The 25,622-nt window shown below is 43.3% G+C and overlaps 1 protein-coding gene across 1 annotated transcript in view; it reads left to right on the top strand.

Moving 5' to 3' along the window:
- Nucleotides 1-25,622, top strand: part of Frem1 (FRAS1 related extracellular matrix 1) — a 126,119-nt gene that overhangs the window by 29,496 nt on the left and 71,001 nt on the right. The window contains exons 11-18 of the mRNA XM_075946037.1: nucleotides 603-693; nucleotides 1,906-2,073; nucleotides 5,287-5,495; nucleotides 9,358-9,451; nucleotides 13,418-13,670; nucleotides 21,415-21,609; nucleotides 22,795-22,980; nucleotides 24,273-24,469. Coding sequence (XP_075802152.1) covers nucleotides 603-693; nucleotides 1,906-2,073; nucleotides 5,287-5,495; nucleotides 9,358-9,451; nucleotides 13,418-13,670; nucleotides 21,415-21,609; nucleotides 22,795-22,980; nucleotides 24,273-24,469 — 1,393 coding nt within the window. The remainder of the gene's footprint in view (nucleotides 1-602; nucleotides 694-1,905; nucleotides 2,074-5,286; nucleotides 5,496-9,357; nucleotides 9,452-13,417; nucleotides 13,671-21,414; nucleotides 21,610-22,794; nucleotides 22,981-24,272; nucleotides 24,470-25,622) is intronic.

Genomic DNA, 25,622 nt, shown 5'->3' with positions numbered 1-25,622 from the left:
TAAAAAGCTGGTTGTGGTGTAGTGGTCCCTGTAAGTGTCATGGAAGTCAGGAAAACAAACCATGAAGAGGTGAGAACAACTTAGTCTAGATCAAACTTCTGGAGAGTCTGTGCCGAGTGGTTTTCTGCCAGCATATTTAAGCACGGTTCAATTTGGGGGAAAGTTTTCTGGTGTAATACAATCCCTGGTGCACAAAGATGCATAATTACATCAGAACTCATGTTGTCTCTTCCAAGAAGATGAAGTCTGGAGATAGGCTACCTACATCAGCTAAAGGGCCTAGGGATGGTCCTGGTCACGCAGACAGCACAGAGATCATTTGGACTGTTAGCCATGTCTGGTCCTGGTTGTATGAGCTTGTTATGGCCTGGCCCTTCAGATAACACAGATCACTAGGCTGTTAAGCACCTACGAGTTCCAGCCTTATGGATAGAAAAATAGGTTATCCGTCCTTTTCTTTGAGAGGACAGTGCTACATGCTTAACATTCCTGGTTTCCCTGGTGGTCTGTGGGTGCAAGGACCTTTGTGCCCCAACAAAGGGTGATTTGATTTGATTTTTCTTAGCTGGAAAATAAGCTGATGTGGTCTGTATTTCTCTTAGACACTTGGATGCCGGGAAGTTATTCATGGTGGACAGCATACCAAAGCTAACCAAAAACCCTACAGCCTTGGGGCTGCGGTCATTTACTCAGGTATGAGAATTTGTAAACATGTTGGCCAACACAATATGCAATGTATCTGCTGAGAAGGTGTGGCTTGCCCAGTGTTGGGACTGAGATGCTAGCCAGTCTTTTCTCCCACAGTGCCTTGTGCGTGAACACTTCTGATAAACATGTGATATCTGCTTGGAAGGCTTTTGCTAAACCGAATGTAATGACAAACCTTGTTATAAATCCGCACGGCCTTTGGCATCATCATTTTGGCAGTGGCTGGGCGCTGGTTTCAGCCCCATGTCTGTGTTTTCATTCTACCAGCTGTAGGTCACGCATCCTTCTACTGTCTTGTTATCATAAGAAACGACCACACATTTTGTAGTTCAAAAAAGAGCCCTGTTTTCCTGTACTTCCTGAAGCTAGAAGTGTTGAGATCGTGGCATTGGTAGGTGTGGTCTTCTCAGCCCTGCAGGCTGCTCTTCCTCCTGGCTCATGAGTGTCTAGTGCTTTGTTTAGCAGTCTTTGGTATCCCTTGGCATGAAAATGCATCATCTTCAGCTTTGTTTTCTGTCAATCATGTCTGCCCCCATCTGTCTCTTCCTGTTACAAGGAGACCAGTTCTATTGGCTTGAGGACCTATGCTACTCAAGTATTTCTACTACGAACTTCTGAAATGGCTCGCTTTCTAGATGAATTCACATTCTAAGGTTTTAAGGAACGTCAGTATGTAATTTTACGGGGTTGCAGCTTATCCCATAACACTTGCCACTCTCCTAAATCCTTCCTACCCCTCTGCTCACTCTTGTCAACTCTCCTCTGAAGACCCCAGGGAGGGTCTGGTATCAGACATCTGTGGTTTGGGGCTGATTATGTCTGATTTCTTTATAGTTCGAAGCTGTAAATGTGCTAAGTGCTACTGTTTTGATAACTTTACTACCAAGGAAGCAGAGGCCTTGCAGGCTTACACAGTTTGTGTCAGAACAGCGACTGCATAGAGGGACGGAGGAAAGTCTGTGTGTCTTTTGCAGAGTTGGTTGGGCTCCATCATTTGACATACTGCCTGACTTGGTCAGTTTTCCTCTCATGTCTCAGCAATGTGGTTTACAAAGGAGAATCTTGGGAATCTTTCCATTCATGCTGATACTTACTGTGCTCCTTATCAATGATCACACAGTGGTCTCAGACTTAGGTTACTAAAGGACTCCGATCTCTGCAAACCAATGCCTATGTCTGTCTCCATTTGCTCCCCAGCACGCTGTGAACCATATGAAAGTGGCCTACATGCCACCCATGCAAGATATAGGTCCCACCCCTCGACATGTGCAGTTCACAGTGTCTGTCAGGAACCAGCGTGGAGGCACCTTGCACGGAATCTGCTTCAACATCACGATTCTCCCAGTGGACAATCAGGTTCCTGAGGTATGCCGTGTTTGATATGGAGGGCCAAAAGGAGGGAGAGAAAGAAGAGTAATGTTTTAATTTCCCTGCTGTAGTATAGAAAACGAGTAAGGTGGGGGTGGGTGGGAGACTCTACTTCCCGTGGGGCTTCCTATCTGAAAGGTGAGAATTTTTCCATGTTGAGTTTGGCATTGTTTTCAAAGCCTCATCAACATCTCTTTCATTCTGCGGAGCGCCCCTTGTTGATCAGGGGAAGGAGATTAAATGATGGGTCTCTTAGCAACCAGAAGAACCTATTTGCTCTCACCACAGGCCAGCTATGCTGCTGTGTGATCCAAAGAAGCTTTTTAATTTTCCAAAATGAATTAGGATGGACCCTTTCGTTTTACCTCATGCCACTGCTCAATGTTTAGGGAAGTCTGAAGGGGCCTGAGTTTTTCTTTAAAACCAAACTACAAAGGCGTTGCTGCCTGCCATGTCTTCTCTCTGAGGCTGGTTTGCTTTGAGAGTTTTTTCTGGGTCACCCTTCCCCCCAGATTACCATACTTGATTAGTGTGACTATTATTGGGATTTTTTTTACCCTTAAAAATGGAAAGACAAAGGAATATTATCTCCCATTTGTTATAGACCAAAAAGCCCTAGACCTTTCCAGCTTGGTGACTTCCCCAGGCACCTAACTACATGAATATGGCCAGTCCTGATGTTTTCTTTTCTGGTGACTCATGACAGCTGCACCTGCCTCGGGTCAGCGAACAGATTTCTTACCGGAAGGTCCAAGGGAAGACACTTACTCAACATGTGGAGATGGCTCAGTGGCTCTAAGTATTTTTATTAATTATTAATTTTATAATATTATTTTAATCTTTTAAGTTGTGAAGTTGCAAACTTGAAGGGACAGAAGATTTCCTAACAAGGCTGGCTTGGGGTTTCTCTAGAAAATATAGAGCCCTACTAGCACTGAGCCCGCAGACAGCGTGGCTGCTGGGCGGGATGAGCCGTCCATTTTCAGAGTCCCCACAACACACTACGCTCACTTATGTCAGCGGCCCAGTCTCTCAAGCTGGCGAGCTTGCAATCTGTGGCTGAAGAAGTGTTGACAGCTCTTCAACCAGAAGGCATCTGCACCAGCTCCATCTGGGCCCCCTTCCCCGCTGAAGACCTGGCCTAGTGCCGGTGGTGAATATAAGTCCGAACGGCTATCGAGTGAACCTGATTCGATTTGTTAGGCCACCCTTGTCCATGTATGAAATTTAGATCCTCAACAGAAGCTTCCCCTACAAAACTTGTTGAAAAGTCTTCTTTTATGCAAAAAATAAAAACAAAATCCCCTCTAAGCTTGGAGAAGGATGATCTGTGTGCAGGTAATCTTGGAGCAGATGGAAGAGTTATCTTCATTTGAAAGAAGATGAAATAGCGAGGAGAACTCAGGGCTACAGCGGATATTGATTTCTCTCTTTGTTTATGAGCTAAGGACAAATGAAACAGTAGTTCAAAGAACTGAGAATATTTGAAGTTGAATTGGTTCTTGTACGATATGAAATCAAGTTGAGTGATAATCATTAGCGTATGTTGACACCATGCAAACCTGGGGCCCCCTAAGTGTTACTCATGAACCCTCGAGATTTTAAGGGTTGAGCTTGCTTTAAAAGAAATATTTTGAAAATCACCTCATGTAGTAAAGCGTATTTTATGCAGTGTTCCCTATTTGGGAGACTAACTTGGTTCACTGAGAAAATAGGTCTCGTGTGCATGGTCGTTGGTGCATGTTCCCTCTGGAAAGGGTCCCGTTCTTCCTTCTACTCATCGTGAAGATGGAGGTGTTGCAAATCAGCGGGAAGCATTTAAGAAGGACTGTCGGGGTGGGCGGCAGAGAGGGAAGTCGATTATTCTTGCGTTTTTCTTTGCTGGTGGTAGTTTACTAAAAATGAAGGCAGCCACATTCTAGTTAGAGTCTTCTTTCCATGACCCAGGGTGCTGCCCTGGAGACGGGCACGAGTGTCTCTGATGGCTCTGGAATGATTGACCTCCCTCATTCTGTGTCCCATTGATCAGCAGGGGAGGATGTGTGCAGGGTGGAGCCTGTGACCTCATCTTGCTGAGAAAGGTGATTCTTCGTGTAAGAGTTGTCCTTGCATGGAGGTGTGCTTGCCATGGGCCTTCTGTGAGGAACCGTCAGAGCCCACGATTTAAAGTGCAAAAACTATCTGCTGTCTCTTCCTTCTATGTAGCAATATTAATTTTGGAAGCTGTTGTGCTAAGTAAACTCTATAGGGTTTTCTGCTATAGTCTGTGAGCCTGGAGCACATGTGCATACCTTGCAAATGTAGTGAACACACTGTAGATCACAGTTTTCTACACTTCTTGCCCACTTTTAGTGTGGTAATAAAACATACGAAGCTGCTCCATCGAACTTGCTTTGTGCCTATGATTTAATTGTTAGTCAGGTGAACATTGGGGTTTTTGCTTTGTTTTGTATTGAAATCGTCCCTATGGTTTTTAATATTTAAGTCTAATGTTTGAATAAATCTATTTCCCCTGGAATTGTAACCCTCTTGTCTTCAGTTTCCCTGTCCCCGCTCTGTCTGCAAAACACACAATGGCGTTTCCATCAACCTCCCAAGTCTTAAAGAATTTTGGGGGCAGTGGTTCTCAACTCTCTAATGCTGTGACCCTTTAATACAGTTCCTCATGTTGTGGTGACCCCCAAACATAAAATTATTTTCATTGCCGCTTCATGACTGTAAATGTGCTACTGTTACAAATCAGAATGTAAATATCTGATATGCAGGATATCTGACCCCTGTGAAAGGGTTGTTTGACCCCAAAGGGGTCGCAGCCCACACGTTGAGAACCATGATTTTAGGGTTTAAAAAAAGAGGTGGATCCTTTCCTTCGTGGGGATTTGGCAAAGGCTGTGGGACGATGGTAGGAGTTTTTCTCTCAGTTCAGTACTGCAGCAGCCTCCCCTTTGCTGGCCCTGCTGCCCAGGCTCTCGTGCTTTCAAACTGGGGTCTGGTTTTGTGTCTTTGTATGTATCAAAACTTGGAACTGAAAATATGCAAATAAAATATTTTTCAGACAGATTATTTAGCTCTACCTTATCGCCTTATAAACATTCTCAAAAGGTTAATTGATGTTTGGGGATGGTTCTGGAATTTTTCTAGGGATCTGAGGACCTTATGTTCAACAGCATCTTATTGAACAAAGCCTTGTATGTTCTTCCTTTTCTCTAGGTATTCACCAACACCCTGAGAGTGGCCGAGGGTGGTCAGTGCACCATCAGCACAGAGAACATTCTGGTTTCTGATGTGGACACCCCACTGGACAGCATCTGCCTCTCTCTTCGGAAGATGCCTCTCCATGGCAGGGTAGAGCTGAATGGGTTTCCCCTTAACCCAAGAGACACATTTTCATGGAAGGACTTCATTACCTTAAAAGTTAGGTTAGAAAATTTTATGGTTTTTGGTTTTTTTCTTTTTATGCATTGGCTCTCTATCCAGACCAACTGTGAAGCGCAGTGCTGAGAAAGAAACCTGTCCAACTCTTCTTTCCAAACAATACGCCACTTCATATTGTTAATGCTCAATTGAAAATTAGAGAAGAAGAAAGGAATAATTTTCTTCCAGACATTTTCTTTCTCTCTGGCTTACTATAGCAGAGGGAGTGAGTTTATGAATATTTGTGCAACAAAAATTAATTACCCGAATTGTCATTTTGCCACAAATGCACATATCACAAACCCAGTAGAGACTAAAGTAATTGGTGCAGCTAATTGAAGTTGGCTCTTAGAAGAGGCAGCTTCATAGCCTTGGAAACGCAGGGGTGTGGTAGCCTACGCCTCTAATCCCAAGGCTCGGGATGCTGAGCCAGGGGGATTGGGAGTTCAAGGCCAGCCTGGTAAGAGCGGAGGGTGGGAGAAATGGGATGGTGATGGCTAGATTTGTCCACCCACGTTTTAAGGATAAGTTTTTTTTTTTTCGAGACAGGGTTTCTCTGAAGTTTTTGGTGCCTGTCCTGGAACTAGCTCTTGTAGACCAGGCTGGCCTCGAACTCACAGAGATCCGCCTGCCTCTGCCTCCCGAGTGCTGGGATTAAAGGCGTGTGCCACCGCCACCCGGCTTAAGGATAAGCTTTTATTTCATTGTACTGGGCACAGGTTTGCAGGTAAACAAGTAAGGCCGTGGTTCTGGATTCAAGTCACTGAGAGCAATGGGTGGAGAAATCCTCACAGCAGCTCCCATTGGAGATCTTCCCTTTCTCTACTAATATTATTGTAAAAAACCTTTTCACAAAATCAAGTGAGACATCTCTGGAGAACATTGCAAGTTACTTAAAAGTAACAGACAGGCAGACTAATTTTCCACTTACCAAATCTTACAAATGGATACCTCACCCTTTGTTAGTGAAGTGTGGTAGGAGGTGTTTGTCCTCAGATGTTTAGTTTTGAGCCAAGAAGGTCACTAGGAATCGAAAACTGCATACGAGGTCACTCAAACCTTTACAGCCCAGTTAGATCAGACTTAGAATCTTTTCTGGCCCCTTTCAGTATTCACCTATTCCCAGTATAGTCTCCAGGCATGGTGGTACAGGCCTTTAATCCTAGCACTAGTGAGGCAGAGGCAGGTGGATGCCTGAGAGTTTGAGGCCAGCCTGATCTGCAAAGTGAGTTCTATAGCAACCAATGCTGTTACACAAAGAAACCCTGTCTCAGAAAATCCACACACACAAAAGATTTTTCTGTTAAGCTTCTAGCGTGGACCCTGAAATCTCATCTCCTATCTATGTGTTAAGACTTTTGTGTAGGCAGTGCTGGGACGAAAGGTGGACAGAAAAAAGTAGAAATATTTTCTGGAATTCTATGCGTTGTCACCTTTCTAGAGAACTTCAGTTAAGTCTTTTTGAGTTATTTAACCCGAGTCATCAAGACTGACACGGTACATCATTCTGTTCTCACGCAGAACTAAGCACGAAGATGCTGACGCATCTGCAAGTGTTTTCAGGAGTTGGGTTTTAAGGATCTGCTTGGCTCCACTGTCTGGCTTTACATGGGTGCATTCCCAGATACCCTTAGCTTTTTTAGGGATAGCAGCATTGTGAAATGGATCAGCACACTGCAACTCATAATTATTTTTGGTGGAAGCAGTAAGAAGGCATGGGAAGACACAGCATAGAAGGCAGTGTGCTTGAGAGACAGGGGAGTAACAGAGTATACACCTCCCCTCTTATCAGGACTGAATCCATTATCACCCTAGTGGTGACTCATCTTGAATAAAATATAGTCCTTTTTGGCCATGTAACAATATCATATAGGTTCAATATACTATACTGTTTTGTTGAATCTTTTATTTTTGATTCCTAGGGGTATAATTCTATTTGTTAGTATAAACAAATCATTGGTGTGATTTAAAAAAAAAGACTCAGTTAAATCAAGAGTTACTTAGAATTAACTGACTGTCACATAGAAAGTGTTTGAAAAGCCTAGAGTTAAACACTTTCTTTTTTAAAAAATTGGCTGAGAATGAAGAGGAAGCTAGGGCCAAGGTTAGAACAGCAACAACCAAAAAGGTCTTTTTAAACCTGGGGAGATGTGTAGATGGAATACCTAGCTCATAGATCACGACGTTCAACAGGAGTGGAAGAGCTCAGAGCACAGGGATCTGGGGGTGTTCTGCTTCGTCTCGGGGTCATGCTGGCTCCAGTCAGCCATGCTCTGCTGTTGCATAGCTACCAAGCCAAGGACTTCCTTCTGTTACAGAGGCCACTGGAGGACTGCTTTCTGAAATCTATTCTCAAGATTATTTTTAATTACGTGTGTGTGTTTTCATGAACGCATGCACATACACATGCACATATGTGGATATGTTCACGTAAATGCAGGCACCTATGGAGGCCAGAGACCACAGAGACCCTGGAGCTGGAGTTACAGGTGGCTGTGAGCTGCGTAACAAGGGTGTTGGGAGCTGACCTGAGGTTTTGTGTAAGAACAGACCAGGATTTTTATTTTTTTTTTTTTTGTTTTTCAAGACAAAGTTTCTCTGTGGTTTTGGAGCCTGCCCTGGAACTAGCTCTTGTAGATCAGGTTGGTCTCCAACTCTCACAGAGATCCACCTGCCTCTGCCTCCCGAGTGCTGGGATTAAAGGCGTGCGCCACCATCACCCGGCCAGACCAGGATTTTAACTTTAAGCTGTTTTTCTTGCTTCCAAAGGGTTGTTTTTGTTTGTTTTGTTTTTGTTTTGGGGAAAAATTACCAATGCACACACAATGTTTTCCCAGGTAGAACAAGTTTACATTTAGGGATAATGCGTGGTTACGTATCTTCTCATTTATAGTTATACTGCTTTTTTTCTTATTTGCTCATTTAAATAATTACTTATTTACTGAAGTCATGGCCAAGGTGATGGAGGAGTGTAGCATGATTATTAAAAACCCAGAGACAGATATTGGGGCTCAACATGAAGGTCAGAAAAGAAAAACAGCCAGCCACTGGTGTCACGGCCACCCTCATCCCGCAAGGATGACGTGACCACCGGAGCTCTTCTCACTGCAGTTTATTACAGGACTTGATTCACTTTCTCTCTCTTTTCTTTTCCCCTCTCTCTTTCCCTCTCTCTCCTTCTTCTCTCTCCTCTCTCTCCTTGACCTCTCTCTCTCTCTTCCCCTCTCTTTCCTTCCTCTCTCCTCTCTCTCTCTCTCTCTCTCTCTCTCTCTCTCTCTCTCTCTCTCCCTCCCTCCCTCCGTCCCTCCCCCCCCTCTCTCTCTGGGCAAACCTCTCCCAGCCCTTAAGTAGGCATGGGCTGCCAACCCCAGACTGCCAGGTGGGCACTGCCCATAGGTTCACGCATATGCAGGCAGCTGATAATCATTGCGTGATCATAGCATAGGTCAGGCCTTAGCCATCGCAGGAGTTGATTATACATCTCCATCAGGTGTGACACCACGCAGCTCGCTACACACTGGCTCTTACCTCTACCTCAGTCTGAAATGGTGATCCTGCCTCCAGGAATCTCAGAAGGAGACTGTGTCTGACATCTGTCTCCTCTCATTTTATAATCCTCTCTAGGGCTGAGATTAACGATGTGCACCCGGTTTCTATGGCAAACTAGTGTGGCTACTGGGATCAAAGTGTGTGTCACCACTGCCTGGTGTGTAAGGCTGACCAGGGGCTGTTTTACTCTCTAATCTTCAGGCAAGCTTTATTTATTAAGATACAAATGAAATATCCCTACAGAGGAGCGCTTATGCCATGCAGCTTAGTTTACACCCGTGTGTTTTTAAAAGACTGGCTTCCGTACCATCCCTGTAGGTATCGCCATAATGGAGCTGAGGTTTTCCAGGATGCGATATTCATGGAGGTCACAGATGGCACAAACTCAGCAGAATTTGTCCTGCACATTGAGGTAGGTAGAAAGTTTCCTCCCTGAGTCATTTGAATGTAAAGTCTCTATTCTGGGAACTCCTTGGGGTCCCAGAACAACTTAAACTACACAGACTGCAAAGCAGAAGGGTGGCAGCTGTGTCTGTGAGCGTCTCTAGTCAGGCAGTAGAGACAAAGACTCTACTGAGAGCCTGAAGAGATGGCTCAGTGGTTAAGAACATTGCCTGCTCTTCCAAAGGTCCTGAGTTCAATTCCCGCCAACCACATGGTGGCTCACAACCATCTGTAATAAGGTCTGGTGCCCTCTTCTGGCCTGCAGACATACACACAGACAGAATATTGTAATAAATAAATTAATATTTAATAATAAATAAATTAATATTTAAAAAAGTCTCTACCGAAACAGACTTACTTATTCCATCTCCCTACCCCACCCCAGTTTATCTGAAGTTAAAATTATTCTAAGCTTGAATACAGATACCCAATTTAAAACGTAGTTTATTCTGTAATATAAAATACATCTAATATTTTTGAACTATGACACACAAGCTCTATTAGCAGCTGGGAAGACTGTCCAGAACCACTGGGGTTCTCTTTCCTTATGGACAAAGCCATGCATGTGGGACTCCATTAGGAATGTCTCTACCACAACCCTGAAGTCATTTTCCCCCTTCCTCTGACAAAATCTACTCACAAAGTTGGTGCATGTTCAAGGGACTTCTGAGAACCTAGGTGTTTCTCTGATGTGGGTGACCGAGGCTATGAGCATCAGTGGATGGTTTGCAAGTGTTAATAGTCGCTAAGAGAAAAGGTTATCACCTTCCCGGAAGGGCCCTGAGTATTCCCGTCTTGCTCACTTCCATCTCTCCTGTTTGAGCATGGGCTAGAATTTAGTGACATAAAATGCTATGCGTCTGGAACATATTTTATAGCCGGTCATTAATAGAGTGTTAATATCTACAGATTGTTTGTAAAAACAGACAGGGAAGGAATTATCTTTCTTGGACACGCTTCGGCTGCTGGAGTCTGCAGCTGGTTCCAGGCTATGAACTTGGGGGTGGAATAATATGAGGCATTCTTCCTCATTTTGTGGCCCTGCTCCTCCCTGGCTCTTATTGATCGCCTACTCTGCCAGGTTCTGTAGTCTCTCCTTTTCCTCCTTACTCCTCACAAAGGCCTGTGACGGCTCCATGAGAAGCTGGAGACCATTTCAGCTTCCAGAAGGAATGTTTTCTTTATGGGAAACTTTTATATACAAAGAAAGATTCTCTGAGTTACTTTTCCATTTTTTTTTTTTTGAGGAAAGACCCTACTCCTGTCTGTTATATATGACCATCTTATTATGCCTGGCAATAATCAGCACATTTTAGCAAAAGAAAAAAAAACATTTTTTTCATTTTTTGTTACTTTTTAAATTAAAGGACATAATTTTTTTTATTAATTTATTTATTTATTAAAGATTTCTGTCTCTTCCCTGCCACCGCCTCCCATTTCCCTCCCCCTCCCCCAATTAAGTCTCCCCCCAGCCCGAAAAGCAATCAGGGTTCCCTGTCCTGTGGGAAGTCCAAGGAACCCCCACCTCCATCCAGGTCTAGTAAGTTGAGCATCCAAACTGCCTAGGCTCCCACAAAGCCAGTGCGTGCAGTAGGATCAGAAACCCATTGCCATTGTTCTTGAGTTCTCAGTAGTCCTCATTGTCCGCTATGTTCAGAGAGTCCGGATTTATCCCAGGCTTTTCCAGACCCAGGCCAGCTGGCCTTGGTGAGTTCCCAATAGAACATCCCCATTGTCTCAGTGTGTGGGTGCACCCCTCGCGGTCCTGAGTTCCATGCTCGTGCTCTCTCTCCTTCTGCTCCTGATTTGGACCTTGAGATTTCAGTCCTGTGCTCCAATTTGGGTCTCTGTCTCTGTCTCCTTTCATCGCTTGCTGAAGGTTAATATTCAGGAGGATGCCTATATGTTTTTCTTTGGGTTCTCCTTATTTAGCTTCTCTGGGATCACTAATTATAAGCTCAATGTCCTTGGTTTATGGCTAGAAACCAAATATGAGTGAGTACATCCCATGTTCCTCTTTTTGGGTCTGGCTTACCTCACTCAGGATAGTGTTTTCTATTTCCATCCATTTGTATGCAAAATTCAAGAAGTCCTTGTTTTTTATTGCTGAGTAGTACTCTAATATGTATAAATTCCATACTTTCTTCATCCATTCTTCCATTGAAGGACATCTAGGTTGTTTCCAGGTTCTGGCTATCACAAACAATGCTGCTATGAACATTGTAGAGCATATACTTTTGTTGTATGATAAGGCCTCTCTTGGGTATATTCCCAAGAGTGGTATTGCTGGGTCCAGGGGTAAGTTGATCCCGAATTTCCTGAGAAACCGCCACACTGCCTTCCAAAGTGGTTGCACAAGTTTGCATTCCCACCAGCAATGGATGAGTGTACCCCTTTCTCCACAACCTCTCCAACAAAGGCTATCATTGATGTTAGGACATAATTTTTAAAAGCCAGACAAAACAATTTTTTGACAATGTTTGTGATTTTTTTTCCCCTCACAATGACTTTTCACAGTTATCATCCATGTGAACAAATTGATAAAGTTTCTTGGGTCAAGCAAGAAAGAGAAGTCTTTAATGGATTCACATAGAAGATATAAACAAACATTTTTACACCTCTCCTAACTAAGTTAGAGCATCTACCCACTCATCCCTGTACCCATTATAGGAAGGCATCAGCATCGTTCTCTTGAATTTGTCTACAGCTGTTAGCCTTTGAATGCCTAGGAACCAGATAAAGTTACAATCATTCATTTATTCATCCCACAAACGTTTAGTTAGCACCTTCTGTAGTACATGTGGGGTCTTAGATAGATGCTTGTTGAACAATTAGGAATAAGATAAACAAGGTTCCTGTTCTTGAAGTTACAGACCACAGAGGATGACAGCCACTAACTGGATAATCACGAAGATAATTGACTAACACACTCACACACATATGTTTTATGAACAGAAGTGTAAATAATTGAAGCTTCTCAATTATTCCGAGTGATCAGGAAACCTTCCTTGGAAAACATGCATGGGGTCTGAGGCAGAAATCAGTTGTACAAAGAGATTGAGTCAGCATGTACTGGGCAGGCTCAAGGGGGAGACAGAGGCCGTGAGAGATGGCAAGGAGTGTGTGCTTGGGTGGAGACAGAGAGGGGTGGCGAAGGCCCCCGTGGCAGGTTATACTAGAGACTCCTGGGAGAATCATACGGGGAGCAGAGGAGACACTGAAGGACCCTGCAGACCAGCAATTGAAACTTTGCTTACTAAGATCACTTTGGCTAAGTATGTAGAAGGTTGTGTAGGGCTGTAAGGGTACTCGGGCTCACAGGCTAGTACCAATCAACCAAACAGCCTAACAAACAGCCTAACAAACAGCCACAAAGTTAAATCAACCAACCAACCAGCCAGCCAACCAAACAACAAACAAAACCCCGTGACTCAAGCCATTTGATATGCTGTTATGTTTCCCATAGACCCGTGGAAACATTCTGGGTAGCCAGAAGTTAAAGGTGGCAGAAAGCTTTGAATCACCTGGTAATGTGAAATAGGAATAATTTTCATGTCATGGATGTACATGCATCCAACCACTGGGCCCCGAATTCTTGCAGAATGTGTGTATTGATGAAAGAGGCTGTGTGTTAAAGGGAGGGATGCTCTATGTTGCATGTCTGCTTTGTCTTCTGAGAACAGTGAGCACTCTGAGTTCCCAGCTATAGCCACAGACTCCCATTCCTGCCTAAATGATCTCTCATGCGGAGCATTCCTCCACCAATTGAGAAAGTCAAAAGACTGGCTGCTTTGGCCAAATTTCACGGCTATTGTTCCATGTGTCCAGAAGATGAAAAATGCCTGTTACCGTGACTGTGAGCGGTGCTTTACCAGCTGGGACATTTGTCACTTCTTTTTTTCCTCAAAGCTGTGCTCTTATTTTTCCTGCTTAGGTATTCCCTGTGAACGATGAGCCACCTGTTCTCAAGGCCGACCTCATCCCCATGATGCATTGCTCAGAGGGTGGAGAAGTGACTATCACCCCTGAGTACATTTTTGCTACTGATGCAGACAGCGACGACTTGAAACTCTTGTTTCTGATTGCCCGAGAACCTCAGCATGGGTTGGTGAGAAAGGCTGGAATCCGCGTGGACAGGTTCTCTCAGGGAGATGTCATCTCAGGGGCTGTGACGTACAAACACACAGGTCAGTGACAACCTGGTGTGGGGAAGGCATTCGAAGGAGTCTGATCTCCATCCTTTGTCATGGGCTCCCATAGCATTGTAATCTCAATGCTTGTTTCCACTAAAGACAAAGCAGCCTGCAGCCTGCACCCCAGTTTGGAAGCATGGTCGTCATGGGCAGAGGTCCTCTGGCCTGAGTGTGATGTAGAGAAAGAGCATCGTCACCTGCTCCACTGTTCAAATTCCCCTCCGTCCCTCTTACCCAAATCTGTCTTTTTTCTTAGTCAAATTGAAGAATTTGACTTACAGATTTATAAATCATAATGAGATACCAAAGCAGGCCACCAATGACATCATCACTTTAAAAAGTCTCCCAGAAGTAACTGGTGTCCTTTCTAAGAACCTAAGAAGCAAGTCGATGTCTTGCACTTCGTGTGATTTGCTCGTAGTGTGTGCCTGAACAGAGGGCAGGTTTATAAGGACCAGGTTTCCACTGATGTTATCTCGATATATCGTTACTCAGTTGACATTTCTTCCCGCCATGTGACACGTTCAACGAGAGAAAGTAGTAACTCAGCATCTGACATTTACAAGGCACAGCACTGTTATCTAAGTGTGCAGATAAAACCCTTTCACACAGAAGGATGACCGTGAGACACTGGCACTTCATACTGTCCTTCTTTGTGTATCTTCTTTCCTGCCAAGTTTTTTTTTTTTGTCAGTTTGATATAAGCTAGAGTTATTTGGGAAGAGGGATTCTCAATTGAGAAAATACCTCCATAAGAACAGACTAAGGAAGCCTGTAAGGCATTTTCTTACAGATAGACGTGGGCAGTGCCATCGCTGGGCTGGTCGTCCTGGGTTCTATAAGAAGGCAGACTGAGTAAGCCACGGGGAGCAAGGCAGTAAACAGCACCCCTCCATGGCCTCTGCACCAGCTCCTGATTCCAGATTCCTGCCCTGTTTGAGTTCCTATCCTCACAGCTTTTAGTGGTGGACTGTTTATGGGTGTGTGTTAGAAATAAACCCTTTCTTCCTCAAGCTGCTTTTGGTCACAGTCTTTCATCACAGAGACAGAAATCCTAAGTCATCGACTTAAGTCTAAGTTAATAGCATTTACTCAGAAGCAGCATCACGCATTTCCTCTTGCTTGAGTTAGTAACGCACTATCACGGGTTCGTGTTAACACACCATGGGCTTCTTTAGACTGAAAACACCGTGGAGGAATGGGGGAAGTAAGAGGCACTGGAAAGGCTAGCTGAGTGGGACACTGTAGTACTTATTTTTGTGTCACTATGAAAAAAAAATACCTGACAGAGAAAATGGATGGGAAGGATGTCATTTTGTGCATTGATTTCTGAGAGTTTTTGACCACACACAGTCCTGTAGCATGATGGGGAATCTCAGTTGAGGCAGAGGCGAGCGGTAGAGTCCCTTCACACGGTGACAGCCCAAGAAGCAAAGAACAAGACTGAAATTAGGGGCTGGGCTACCACCTTCAGAGGCCACCTTTGGCATCTATTTCTCCAGCTAGTCCCCATCTCGTCAGGCTCCACTGACTCCCAAATCCTGCCACACATTGGGAAACATGGCTCCGTGATCTAGGTGCATGCCTCCATGATCTCGTAACTCATGAATTATGTGTGTCAGTAAAACCAGCACCATATGGACAAAGTCAAGGGTCCTTGCCATCTTAAGAAGTAACCTGGTTGCCCTGGAACATGATGTGTCACTGCTTGGGAGGCCAGCCTCCAGCAGCACAGGGTTCAAAGGGAATCCACAGCCGGCTCGTACTGTGACTTTTTTATCTGAGGGGGTTGGGGAAAATGACATTCCCACTCTCTCTTGGTGGTTTCCTTCTTTATTCTCTATTCTTTTGTGTTCTTCCTACTGTATGCTTTTTTTCCCCTAAAGCTTACATACCCAACAAAGTTTTTCAGATAATGTAGGAATCACAGTGTGGTTACATTCTATTTTTCAAGTGAATGACTATAATGAATACAAGTAACAACATTTTTTTCACCCCCCTTACTTGATTAAACATTTTACAGATTACAGGTGAAAAATAAATTGTCCCAAGAATCCACATACATTTGTTATAACCATGTAGGAAGCAAGTCAGTCCTCTCAGTCGGGTCTTTTACTGGCAGGCTGCATTTTGCAGTTACAAAGAAAGGGCCACTTACTTTATTACTTATCTTGAAAGGCAATAAGGAATCTTAGGAATCGTAAACCTAAATTCCTATATATGAAAAATAAGAGGAATCAGTCGGCTCTACTTTAAATCTTTAAGTACATATCCACCCATCAACAATTTTTTATGTCAAGAGATAAGGGCAGAAATGGGTACAAAGAATTAATCATCACCTTTGGTCATCAAGCAATCCAAAAAAGAGAAGTGTCAGTAATAACTGGGATGCTTTGTTCTTGTTCCCTCCCCTTAAAGTGTCCTCACTCAACTCTGTGCCTTCCTAAAGCTTTAGATTATCCTTCTCAGGTTTTTCACCTCAAAGCTATTTGATGAAAACATCTTAGCCGCGTTGGTTCATCTGTTATGCACCCCGAAACCTGTGAACACCCCTCCTAACATTAAGGTTAAGCAAGAATTTAAGCAAGCTGGACTACTGGGACTCAGTTGTTGTTGTTTTAAATTATTAACCTAAGCCACAGTCTAAATGGGTTCTCAATAGAAACTCGTATTCTAGCTGTGTGACACTTCCTTGTTTATATATTTTATCATCAAAACTCGATGTAAACTAACATTATTATCAATTAGACAGCACAGCTTAGGAAGGAGTCATCTCCATAATCATCCTCAGGCAAGAATGCTCAGTATACGGAAATGTTTCCATGACTACGTTACAGGCAGTGGGGCTCTCCCTACACCTATTCACACCGTGCCAGATACCAGAGAAAGATGGCAGTAGCAAGCATGTAAAGGCACAGCAGAAGCAAAAGACATTCCAGGGTCTGTGGTCTCCTCAGGGAGTTGCCTGTTGGTGGGCTGACACCTTGAACTTCAATTGTCACCTGCTGCTCTTCCGACTCGGCCACTAGCAATGAGGAAAGGAGCCTGAGCGTCTGGGTGGAAGAGTCTTGGAAAACATCATCCTAGACCGTCCTGCTCAAGCATGGCGCTCCCATAGTTCGCTATTTCAAACAAGCTTGCGGCTTAATGCTCTGAAACAGCCCATCCATGAGATCTTGTTGCTTCCTGAAACGCAGCGTCCTCTAGCCCCTTCCTGTCTTCCTCATCCAAGTATGCCGCTGCTTTTAAACAACTGCCCCCCCTTTCCCCCACTCCTTTTCTTCACAGCTTACAGCACGTTCTTCTCCTTGACAAACGGCACATTTCACCTCTTCTTCCTCTTCATTTTCCTCCTAATTTTCACTGTAAACCTGAGTAAAATCAGCTGGTAGAAATCATGCCACAGCCTGAATGCTATGTTGTCTTAAAAACTTCTTCCACCGTTGATATTAGTCCAATTCCTTCTGAATCCAGCCCCACTCAGATTTTAAGGACATGGCAAACAGACAGATTTGTACCCCCATTTTGTAGGTCACCTGTAGGTCTTCCAGGGAAGGGACTCAAAGGCCAATGGTTATTGTTTATTGAATAATTGCAACATTTTAGCAGGCTTATGAAGCACAGGTAAATTATAGTAAGATTAGTCCTGTTCTCTTACACTGCCTTCTGAATCCTAAAAGGCAGATTTACAGACATCTAAATCTCTTCTAGTGTGATGGCCATGTAAGGAACTATTAATAATAAGACTTAGAAGGACACTGGGGGAAATGATTTCACATACATTTTTTAGTTACATTATATTAGAAGGGATGAGAGACTCAAAGGATGTTTTGAATGCTTCATTTCATGAGAACTCCTTTACTCCACTGGTATCATTTGGCACTGCTTGGATTGATATCAAGAATCCTGGCATTAAAGACCAAATGTCCCTGTGACTTACCTGTTCCAATCCTTCCTTCAGGGTTTAGATTAATTTTATCACCTGTACTGATTAGTTTTCATTATCAACTTGACACAGCTGCGAATCAGGAGGGGAAAGAGTCTCCATGAGGAAGTGTCTATGCTGGGCATGTCTGTGGGAATTGTTCACCCTTGCAGGTAGAAGTTAAGTTCCTATTGCTAAAGACACCAGGTGAGGTCCGTGGACCTGGACTCACCTGAATACCTCCTCTCAGAGGACTGCTTTCACTGTACCTGAAGGTGCTCTACAAGCTTCTAAAGGGGGGAGTAATCAATAGCCATGACCCCTGTAAACTAGAGCAGTGGCCAACATGACATGACAACCCCTAGAGTGTGGTAGTGGCATGCATACCTTGGCAGTAACCAACGGCTCTCTAACTGGATTAAGACCCTGTCAACAAGAGGGAAATCACGCCTGGTACTGGAGACCTAGTCACCTGCTTATGGCTAGTAAAGTCACGGGTCTTGGAGGACAAGCCTGCACTAAAACAACACAACCCCTAACAACAATTCAAACATTTGTCCAGATGCCCATAGCTAAGGGTAGTTCTCGCCCCTCAACTGAAGAGACTTCTCTTGGTAACAGATGGAGGCAATTGTGGAAAACTACAGCCAAACAAAAATGCAGAGCTGTAGATCCCAGCCCTAGCCAATACCTCTGCAACACAGCTCCTGTGCCTGAGGTTTAGGGATCATTGTGGGAGGGGGGCTGAGAGATGATAGCAGCCAGAAGAGCAAAGGGGCTATGGGAAATGTTAGAGAAGCTACACCTGTGAAGTCTCAGCTACATGGCTGCTGAAACTTGACCTGAACAAGGGTCAGGCCAGCTGACATGCTAACTTGGAAGGGAGAAAGCTAGACAAAGTATTACAGACAACTAAGGGATGTGGAGAGGGAGACATGGTCTCCAATTGGTTATCCAATACCAAATGGTCATCTCTGAAAACATATGCATACAAGTCATGCTATACAGACTGAGCAGATTGTACATACTTAGGAACACATACACACACCAACAATTAATGAGAAAAGAAGTGAATTTGAAATAGAGCAAAAAGGGGCACATGGGAGGTTAAGATCAGGAGAAGGGAAGGAGAAATTATGTAACTGTATTATAACCATGCAAGTATCATATCCCTTTTATCCTCTTCCACAGAGGATCCTTCTCTCAGCCTTCCCCCCACTCCTGTCCCGCACACTTCTCTGGATTTGTGTTTCTTCCCCTTCTCTGGCTGCTGCTCCATATTGTACTTCAGTGAAACTGCTTTCCAGGCTTGGCTTGTTTTTTCACTTTACACAATGCTCGTGAATTTTACCCAGGTTGCTGTGACTGGCGTGGCACAAACATATCATCTGTTCTCTGTCATCCAGGGAAGGGCACTGAAGCGGCCCCACATTCTCTCCCTCACGACTAATGCTGCAGTAAACACGGGGGGAGTGTTAATCGCATATCGTTTGGTATAGAAATTTCATCTCTTTTGGGAATCCAATAAAGAGTGGGGTTGTTGGGTCATGAGTCATTCTAATTTTTTTTGAGGAATTTGCATAGCATTCCCCATAAAACTCTAGTTACTCTACAGCCTCTCTAGCAGTGTTTGTGTTTCTCTGAGTTACTCTACAGCCTCTCTAGCAGTGTTTGTGTTTCTCTGCATTCGTTAGTTGTTGTCTTTTTGGTGATGGATTCTCAGCTGAGTAAGATAACTCACTGTGGTTTTTGACTAACGTTTTCCTGATAATTAATCAAATTGCACACTTTCTGATGGGATTGGGTTGAGCCTCTCCATCACTTTGGGTAGTGTGAACACGACATATATCTCCTGTTTTTTATGTCCTTATCATTTCCTTCACTGGTTGCTGTGAAGTTCTGCTTTTTGTTTTATTTTTTAAGTATTTTGAGTGTGACCACTTTCTTAATTTTCTTCTCACTGTGTCCACTATTTCTTTGTCTATCATCACATAGTGAGCAGCACACAGTAGGTCCTTTGACATTCAGCATATTTAAAAAGTGCCTTTTGCCGGTGCACAATGTCTGCTTTTGTTCTGCTGTAATGCCCAGGGAGCTAATTATCTCATTGTGGGAATTGAGTAGATGTTTATCAAATGAGTAACTGATGGATAAATGTTCTAAGTCAACCTACTTCTTGTCACCACTTTGAACAGTTGAGATCTCTTTTGTTATTCCTGCCAAAGTTGAAGGATAGTGCTTCTTTTATTGAAAATTATTTTAATTATTTTTTCAAAATCTCATATTGTGCATTTTAAGCATATTTATCTCTCCTTCCCACCTCCTCCCAGATCCACTCCTGGCTCTCTACCACCCGTTACTACGTATCCATCTCTGCATATATGTATATGTGTGTGTGTGTGTGTATCTATATATGTATCTTTGTGTGCATCTCTGTATATCTATCTATCTATCTATCTATCTATCTATCTATCTATCTATCTACCTATCATCTATCTATCTATCATCTATCTATCTATCTATCTATCTATCTATCTATCATCTATCTATCTATCTATCTATCATCTATCTCTCGTCTATCAATCATCTATCTATATCTACCTACCCATCTACACCCATCAAATCAATTTGTGCTGTCCAAATACCCCTGGGTGTGGCATCTGCCCAGGATCCTCTTCAACCAGGCATCACACTCTTAAAGAAAACTGACCCTTCCTCTCCCAGCAGCTATCAAACAAATGGTTTCTATTGAACTCTCCAAAATTCCCCATGGATTTTCTAGTTTTTGATCTTTTATTCATTTGTGTACTCAATGGTATTGCCTCTGAATTTTCCTTGTTTTTTTTTTGATTTTTTTTTTTTGAATAAGGAAAATCACATCAAGCTCAAGCTCAGTACTCTGTAGATTTGGCAGTGTGTCTGGTGAGAGGAAATAACGTCACTGATCTTCTGGTCTTTCCCTTCCCTTCCCCTTCCCTCCCCTACCTTCTCTTCCCTTCCCTTCCGTTCCTTTCCCTTCTCTCCCCTTCCCTTTTCTTCCTTTCCCTTTTCCTTCCCCTTTCCTTTTCCTTCCCCTCCCCTTTCTCTTGCCCCTCTTCCCCTTCCCTCTCCCTCTTCTCTCCTCTTCCCCTTCCTCCCCTTGCTCTTCCCTTTTCTTCAGAGCTCCCAGCATTGTTTCCCTCTTGGCTCTCTAAGAATTGCCAAGAGCCCACATTCAGGACTTTTCTGTTGCCTGGAGAACATAGGCTGTCCTGTTTGTTGGTATGTGATGGGCTAGTGCAGATTGTCCTGTTTGCTGATCAGTGATTGGCTAGTGTGTAGTAAAAGAAACACAGAAAGAAATGGCCAGAAAGTGGATGCCCTTTCATTACACTTATCCAGAGTCCTCTGTGTCTCATGACTGCTGTGTGGTTGGTGCTTGTTCATTTCCGGTGGTCAATGCACATGGAGAGATAGTTACCAAGGGAACAAGGGCACTTTTTGCCTCTCCCTGAGGTTGTTGCTAGCATCAAAGGGTTAGGAGGGAAGAATGAAGCATCCCTAGTCAGGCTTCATGCCTGCCCTTTGTTCATTTGTGAGCTGTCAGACCCATGTTAGGCCCGCTTTGCTCCTCCATATGGTGGTCCATGGCTGGCAGGGATTTCAAAAGAGTCAACAGATGGACAAATATTTTTACATTATTTTCCTGACTATATTTAATTTTATAGTGGTAAAATTGAGCTTCCTATTTTATCCCCACAAATTCCTTCTCTTTCTACTCAGTGCGGGCAGAAAAGGTATGAGTGGGGTTGATCTTGGTGTTCTGTTTTCCAGGTGGCGAGATTGGCCTGGCACCTTGTTTTGACACCATTATATTGGTGGTTTCGGATGGTGAGGCTGGCCCTTTGGTGAATGACTGTTGCTACAATGGACCCGATCCATCTACTCCTCTTCATGAGTCCTTTCCCACGTACGAGCTCAACATCACGGTGCATCCCGTCGACAACCAGCCGCCTTCAGTCATCATAGGTGACTGTGTTGTTTCTATGTGTATGAATGTCTTAGTGTCACACCTAAGGCTTAGTGAAAGAATTCTCTTAGATTAAAACACCGAGAAATGCAGTTGTGGTCCAGGAATCATCTCAACAGAAATGTATAATGAATTCAAAATCTGTAATAAATCAATCACAGGGCAAAAGAATTTACTTGCCCGAAAATTTATGTTTCCATATGTAGAGAGAACGCAACAGCACGTGTGTGTCTGTGTGTGCCTGTTACAAGAATGTCGAGAGCCTCAAATATACTGCTTTATCTCGCATGGGAAAACATCATTTGCCTGCTGGAGAGAGAATAATTGATTTCATCCATAATAATTTCTACTAGCACAGAATGTGCTCACCACAGAGACCATTTATATACATTTAACCTTACGTGTTTTTCAGAAAGTCATCCCTTCATAGACATTATGTATATGTTCTGTCTCACAGAAAAATAAGCATATGTATGAACGTTCTTGTAATTTGCTAGCTATCTCCCAAGCAATGTTCTGGAAAGGAAGCATTATCCCAGCAGAACAATTAAGCACCAAGGCATGAAAAAAAAATGTTCGTTATGAGCAATTCATAATCGCTCTCGGGCAATTAGCACTCTGACAAACACTGGTAGCGACTGATCTTGAGGAGTACATAAACTACATTTAGTGGCTTATCATTAAAACAGTTTGGCAATTCTTATTTCCATTTATCACTTCTATAGAGACACAAGGGAAATCAGAGTTCCTTGAGAATGACTGGAGGGCTGGAGCAGAGCGCTTAGCATGGCTGCCGCCTTTCCATTATTATCTGGCTGACTTGTAGAAGAAGAAGTATACAATTCCATAAGTCAAATTAAATCCCACTCATTTACCCCTGCATTTTTTTTTTTACTGCAAAGAGAATTTATGCCCAAGAAAACGAGCATCTCCCATGGAAGCGTATTTGCCGGTGGGAGGCCGCCCTGGTTGGGATTGCAATCACGTCCTTCAGTTCTCACTATTCCGATGGAGGAGTTCAGGCTCACCGAAGTGTGTGTGTTTTTAAATTTTATTACATTTTTATTTACTTGTTTTGTGAGTGTGTGTTCTGGGGATTAAACGCTGGTCTTCGGGCCTGGCAGCAGGTGCCGTTACCCACTGAGCCATCTCACTGGCCTGTGACTGCTGTTCTTGGTGTGCAGGCAGGCCGCTCGTGGTGGACGAAGGCTTCTCAGGAACCCTCACGACTCATCATTTGACGGCCACTGATCCGGACACCGCCCCAGATGACTTAGAATTTGTTTTGGTGTCGCACCCCCAGTTCGGCTACCTCGAAAACACACTCCCTTCTGCAGGTTTTGAGAAAAGTAACATGGGCATAAGCATAGGTAAGTCCTGGTCTCCAGACCAGCAGTGTCTTGCTAGTGTTCATGGATGTGCCTAGCTGGACCATGCTTAGGAAATTGACAAGAATTCAAAACATCCCAGTCACCATATATGCTTCCAAGAGATTATTCTGATGATTCTAGCTGATATGTTGAGTCTTAATTGTTTCTCATTTTAACTTTTAACTTAGTTTTTCTTATGCATGGACATTAATAACTGAAATAATTAGAAACTTCACTTTTGAAAACGATTTGAATCAACACTGAAGTACTCACCTTTCCAAGGCCTTCCTGGCAACGCGGCCCTGCGACAGACTTAATCTGGTGGGAACCACAGGGTCTCATTCTCACAGTGTTTTAGCATTTTTAATACGTATTACTGGAAAATACTGAGAAATATGCCATGATTGGTACTGAAAGAGAAAATCTGAAATGTTCCAGTAGGTTACATTAATCTTTTGTTGTTGTTGTTTTTCATTTTTGTTTTTGGAGGCAGGGTTTCTCTGTGTAGCCCTGGATGTCCTGGAACTCACTTTGTAGACCACACTGGCCTTGAACTTGGAAGTCCTCCAGTCTCTGCCTCCCAAGTGCTGGGATTAAAGGCGTGCACCACCACGACCCAGCTTAATTTTGAAAGCAAAATGTTTCTCAGGAACCAAAATAGCCCTAAAGAAAACAAAACAAATAGAAAGCAAAACCCAAATCCTCCAAAGATAATACTTTGTAAGTAAATTATTTTTCAGTTTCCTTTAAAGACGTTTGTATTTTTAAATTTGAGTGAGATAAGATTTCAAATTAATCAAATTAAAGGTTATGCAACTTTTCTTGTGATTTATTTCACAATTTTCTTCTAGCTAGCTGGACATCAAGTCAACTAATTCCACTCAGCGCAGTGAGTTTCTTGATGTCTGTTATGTAGACAAATCATGGATCTCCGCTTGTTTTGCCTTTGTGTCAAAGAGGTGGCATCCTCCTTAGCCAAGTATGCCAAGAGCCATGTGTCAGAAGGACAGTTTAGCCAAGGGCAGGTCTCTGTGACTTTCAGTTCATGTGTCTGGAGAGTGACCACGAAGTCCCCTGCATCTTGATGCGTGGTGTTCACAGTTTCACTCTTCGGGCAGGTTCACATCCCTCCTTCCCGTCTGTGGGACCTGCCTTTCTGTGGATGGCTGGTAGGCGTCGCACTAGCCCCACTGTGACCGCTTACCTGCCTCACAGAGAAGCAGCTGGTAAAGACCGGAAGTTCCTGGGGAGGGCTATTTATCATTTCCCCGTTCTGTCTTGGTGTGTGCTAGCTTCGTTCCGGTGGAGAGACATGAAGGCTTTGCACATTAACTACGTGCAGTCCAGGCACCTAAGGGTGGAACCAACTGCCGATCAGTTCATGGTGTACGCCACAGATGGGAAGGGACGCTCCTTAGAGACAACATTCCATGTTGTCATCAACCCCACAAATGATGAAGCGCCTGACTTTGCGGTACAGAATATCACTGTAAGAAACATACCGAATGTTCCTTTTTATTTTCTTATCTTTTTCTGATTTTTATTTTTGCCTAGATAATCCCTTTATGTTGGTCCAGGTGCACCTAATATATTAATTTGCTGACGAGTAAGAAAAAAGAATCTTGGCTATATAATTAACACCTGTGAAATATTAGCCTAGTAAGGATGGGGTGTCTGTGTGTGTGTGTGTGTGTGTGTGTGTGTGTGTGTGTGTGTCTGTGTGTCTGTATGAGTGTGTCTGTGTGTGAGTCTGTATGTGTGTCTTTGTGAGTGTCATAGAGTACCTACTGGATTTTAGATTCCGAGTCTTTTCCGTGTATTCATAGTTAATCCCCCACAATAGGCTTTTAGGGTGATGGTATTTTTTTTAGGGTGATGGTATTTTTATTGCCATTGCATTACTAAAGAAATGGGGCATAAACAGGTTAACTAAGTAACCCAAGAGATTTATGGACATGCCAGATTTGTGTCTGTATACCATAATTTTTCTGTATGTTTTTACTTACAAATAAAAGAACCATACCCTCTACTCTATGCTTTACTTTCTAAAGCAAAATTTTAATACACGTATGAAATCTTTTCTTATCAATATGCAGTTCCTTTTACATATTCTGCACGTCTATATATGATTATTTAATTCATACGCATGCACTCACTAGCAAGTTGAATGAACACAAACACACTCTTTGGCCTCAATGGAACTTGTGTGTTGCTTTGAATAATTTTGCATCTTGAGCAGGTTATTTCTCTTCAAGCTTCTGTTTCCCCATCTTCAAAAATATATATGTACTTTCCCCCGAGAGATTCTTAGGATGATTGAGTTGGGCAAACACAGTAGGCCCTTAATGAGCGAGGCTTTTCAGCACCATTTAGTGTGTCATTTCTTTCTAATATTGACCAAAGCCATTATTTTCCCTCATTCTTTTTGCTAAAAATAATCACATTCTAAATGCAAAAGTCTTTATTTGATTTTAATTTTCTCCTGAATCTTAACAGCACACGAGTGTCACCTCAGCGTGAGATTTTAGAGCCAGCTCCTGCCTCCCCTCTTCTTTTGGCTCATGGTTTACTCTGGAGAGCCCTTCAGTGATTATGTGAAGAAAAAAATCGATGACTGATCGCTCCTGCACCTATTTCTACTA

This window comes from Microtus pennsylvanicus, chromosome 13 (assembly GCF_037038515.1).
Source record: "Microtus pennsylvanicus isolate mMicPen1 chromosome 13, mMicPen1.hap1, whole genome shotgun sequence".
NCBI classification, from domain to species: Eukaryota; Metazoa; Chordata; class Mammalia; order Rodentia; family Cricetidae; genus Microtus; species Microtus pennsylvanicus.
Note: the sequence above shows the minus strand (reverse complement) of the source record. Positions and strands in the feature narration are given on the sequence as shown.